Raw genomic sequence first — 3,917 nt, 5'->3', positions numbered from 1 at the left:
GGAGTTGGGGCTGGGACTGGAGTTGAGGCTGGAGTTGGGGCTGGGGCTGGGGCTAGGGGTATGGTTGGGGCTGAGGTTGGAGGTGGGTTTGAAGCTGGGGCTGGGGCTGGAGTTAGGGCTGGGGCTGGAGTTGGGGCTGGGGCTGCTCTGAAACGTTCATCCTCAAAAGGACCCTGAGTAACTTCCCCGGGAGCCATGCCTGAAGGAGAGAAGATTGGAAAAGTGGAGGCTATACGGGGGCGACCCCCACAGGGATGAGCTGTGGGCAAGGAGGCAGAGGGCTGTTGCTCAGAAGGAGCACCTGTGGGTGGGGTGGCCAAGCGACTTGGGGAGGGGGTACAGCTCAGTCCATCTCTTGAGAGGTCTGGGGTTGGCTTCTCTCTGTTCAGGTGCTGCCCAGGCTCCAGATCAGCAGCCTGGCCGCCAGCCGACTGCTCACAGCTCTGCTCCCTCTGGACCTGCTGGGACCTTCTCTCTTCTCCAAGGCTGTGGCCCCCTTGCTTTTCTGTCTTGTCCAGCCCTGGGCTCAGGAAGCAGTGGGCATCTCTGGAACCACCCGCCTCAGCCTTGGCCATGTGGCAGGCCCCTGGGGTCTCCTGCCCCTGGGATGAGTGTGGGCATCCCTCACGTGGCCCATCTGGCAATGATGGGTCCATGGAGCCTGGACCCCGGCTGAAGCTTCTGGTGATCAGGACCTCCCTCCTTGCCCAAGGCCAGCCTTCCTCAGGGGCACTGCCTGGGCCCCCTGGAGTATCCCCACTCCCACCTGTCATGGCCCCTGAGCCCAGAGCCAGGACTGGGACTGGTCGAAGGCTGCTCTTCCCATGATGCTTCTCTGAGACATTGGCCAGGGGCCCAGCCTGCATGACATGTGACTCGGGCTGCTCCCAGGGGGCAGATCCCTGAGGGGGAAGGGGTGGGTGGGAGCCTGCCAGGAGCCTGCAGGCGGTGGTGTCCACAGCATCCCACACACTCACCACAGCACCCAGCCGCAGCGGGTCCAGCTTGGGCCGGTGGCAAGGTCTGTCTCCTGAGCAGCTGTCCACCTGATGCCGCCGGCTGTCCAAGCTTCTGCCCTGTGGAAGAGGCTGCCACATCCCTGGCTGCCAGGGGCTGGTGTCCTGTTCAGCTGAATGGCCAGGGGCCTGGTGTGCTGGCTCCTTGGGGCAGACTGCCCCTGCCCTCCTTTTTGTTTCTCCACCAGGATCCCGAGGTGTGAAGTGGATCAGGATGGGGCTGGACGTCCCCCCTGCTTTGCTCCTTCCCAGGGGGGCAGTGCCTAGCCCGGGAGGCTGCCTTTCTGTGCCTCGAGGGGCTTCTGAGGCGCCTTTGCCACGCTGCTGTCCGCGAGCTGCACTGCTGACCGCCTCTCCAGGCTTCTGGGATGCAGGCCCCGCTGTAGTGGCCAGGCCTTCCTTGCCAGGGGACTCCCGGCCCTGGGCCCCTGTGGCAACAGGACCCCCCTGGTTGCATCCTGGAGGATCTGATTTCCCCTGCCCTGGTCCCTCAGCACCACCACTGACCTTGATCTTTGGGTGTGGGGCTGACCTGGATTCTCCTGCCTGAGGCAGCTGGGCGTTGGGGGCTGCGGACCCTGGTTCTTTCGCCTCCTGGTCCTGCTCGGAGTTGAACCAGTGTAAGGCCAGCGCTGTGGCGGCCACTACAGCCAGTGCCAGCAGGGTCAGCACGGCATTGTCCCAGTCCTCGTCCCCATCCATGTCCCAGCCCCAGTGAGGGTCGTCTGGCTCGAAGGCACCCTGGGCCATGGTGCTGAGCCCAGATCCCAAGGGAGGGCCTGAGTGGGCTGGGCAGTCGCCTGAGCTGCCCTCTCGCAGATGGTCCCGCGGTGCCCCGCTGTGGGCTGTGGACGGTGGCACTCCGGCCGTGGCTCTGCCTGGCCTCGGAGGGATGGCTCTTGTGCCTGCGTGGGTGGGGGTTCGTCAGCAGGACCAGTTGATGGTGTCGGGAGGCCAGTCAACACAGGCAGCAGAGGCTAGGGGCCTCTGCTGCTTCCTCACCCAGTTCCCACTCCTTCTCCTTTTCTGTCAGTCGTTGGTGGCAGGTGGCTTGTTCTCGATCCCTGTGCCAGCATCCCAGCAAGCGGCGCTGCCCCCCGGACCCTCACACCCCAAGCTCACCCCTCCCCAGCGTCCCTCCTCTGAGCTGGGCCAGCCACGGGGGGCTCTGCAGGGAAGGGTTACCAGGGGGAGATGTTATCTCAGCTCCAGCAACGTGATGCAGCCCCGATGAAATTACCAGAAACCGGAGCGGCTGATTCCACTTGTCAGCGGGGGAGGGGGTGGCACCGGGCGGGGTGAGAGGGACCCTGCAGGGTGTGGTGTCCTGACTAGGAGAATGCATCGGGGGTGAGGAGAGGTGGCGACAGCCTTGTCTCCCAAGATCAAGTGTGGGCAGGAGGCCAGTGGCCCTGAACCACCCATCCTTGGCAGCCTAGGACTCCCTACCCTAAGCTCAGCAGAGATGGGAGGGGGTTTTCAAAAGACCTTTCTAAGCTTCCGGGAGAAAGAAAAACAAAATGATGAACACCCAAAAGTTTTCTTTTTAGGGGGCCAGTCTTATTACCACCCACTGGCCCCCCAGAGCCTCCTGGACCCTCTCCTTCACACCCTCCAGGACCATCTTGACCTCCCGGGTGTTGCTTCACTGACAGCCCAAGCCCAGCCTGCTTCTGCTCCCCCACAGTGCCAGCACGCCCGGAGCACCCGTGGTACCCGCACCCCGACCTTGCCAGGCTGGCTCCTGGGCCACATCTCCAGCCCACTTTCCCTGGGACAGCCTGGTTTCACCTGGGGACCACACTCCACCCCCACCTCTCGCCTGGGCTCAGGCCCTCACAGGTGCCTCCCTGGGTGTGGCCCTGCTTCCCCTCAGGGTTTGGTTTCTTGGGGGACTAGAGGAGGGAGGCACCCATGTCTCTGCCGTCTGCTCACTGGAGCCAGCCTCAGGAGTAGGTCTTGGGAAAGGTGCCAGGTGGGCCGAGATAAAAAAAGAGTCTGGGGTCCCTGGGACAGAGGCAGGGCCCCCACAGCGTGTGAGTGTGTTTTCCTCCCTCTGGGACACAGGGCCCATGGCTTCTTCCTGAGTCGGGTACAAGAAGATGGCCAGGAGTGTCCCTGGCACCCAGCCTGGGCTCTGGTGAGCCTCAGGTATCTCACCCCATCTGGTCCCTTCCCAGCTCCCTCCCTGGGGCCTATTAGATGACAGTAAGAAGGTAGGAGGCTGGGCCCCCCAGACCTTAAGGTGGACCTTGAGTTGGGGGAGGGATTTCTAGACACATCCCTTATTCTGTGTCCAGTCCCAGGCTCCGTCTCTGTTGGTTAAGTTTGGGGCCCAGCGGCCTTGGGAGGAAGGAGATGACTTTCCCCAACCCACTCGGCCTTTTATGCTGTGCAATGCCACATCCACCATCTCTGCCGCAGCTACTGAAGACCCCCGTCTGTCCGAGCCCCCAGCCTATGAGGGAAAACAGGAGGAGTGCCCACCCAGTGAGTGATGCCTTTAGGACACAGTGATAGGAGGACTGAGCACAGCAAATCCGTCCACACCTACGTCAGCAGGCGCCAAGGACCGTGACAGGTACTGGAGACACACCGGTGAGCAGGAAAGTGTCCAGTCCATCCTCTGTGAAAAGAACCACCTCCGTCTGTTAAAATCCAGACCCAAGGGTGAAGCTTTGCTCTGCAGGGAGAGGCTCCCTGCCCGGAAGGGCTGGCACGTGCGCCTCCCAAGGTGTGGGCATTTTGCACCTCCTGAGGCTCCCAGAGATTAAAAAAGGGTACAGACCTCCAAAAACATGCAGTCACCTACACGCGTTGTGACACACAAACAGTTGTTCTGAGTGCTCTATGATGGTCTGAATATCTCAAATTACCATCAAGGAAAAAATAAAAATCAAG

At 61.9% G+C, this 3,917-nt stretch overlaps 1 protein-coding gene across 1 annotated transcript in view; it reads right to left on the bottom strand.

Moving 5' to 3' along the window:
- Positions 1–1,766, bottom strand: part of KLHDC7B (kelch domain containing 7B) — a 3,989-nt gene extending 2,223 nt beyond the window's left edge. The window contains exons 1-2 of the mRNA XM_012556580.2: positions 302–1,766; positions 12–199 (exon numbers count right to left, since the gene is read on the bottom strand). Coding sequence (XP_012412034.2) covers positions 12–199; positions 302–1,766 — 1,653 coding nt within the window. The remainder of the gene's footprint in view (positions 1–11; positions 200–301) is intronic.
- Positions 1,767–3,917: the final 2,151 nt, after the last annotated feature.

Source organism: Trichechus manatus, unplaced genomic scaffold (assembly GCF_000243295.1).
Source record: "Trichechus manatus latirostris isolate Lorelei unplaced genomic scaffold, TriManLat1.0 scaffold00069, whole genome shotgun sequence".
Lineage (NCBI taxonomy): Eukaryota > Metazoa > Chordata > Mammalia > Sirenia > Trichechidae > Trichechus > Trichechus manatus.
The sequence above is the reverse complement of the archived record's forward strand: the minus strand, read 5'-3'. Positions and strand labels throughout refer to the sequence as shown.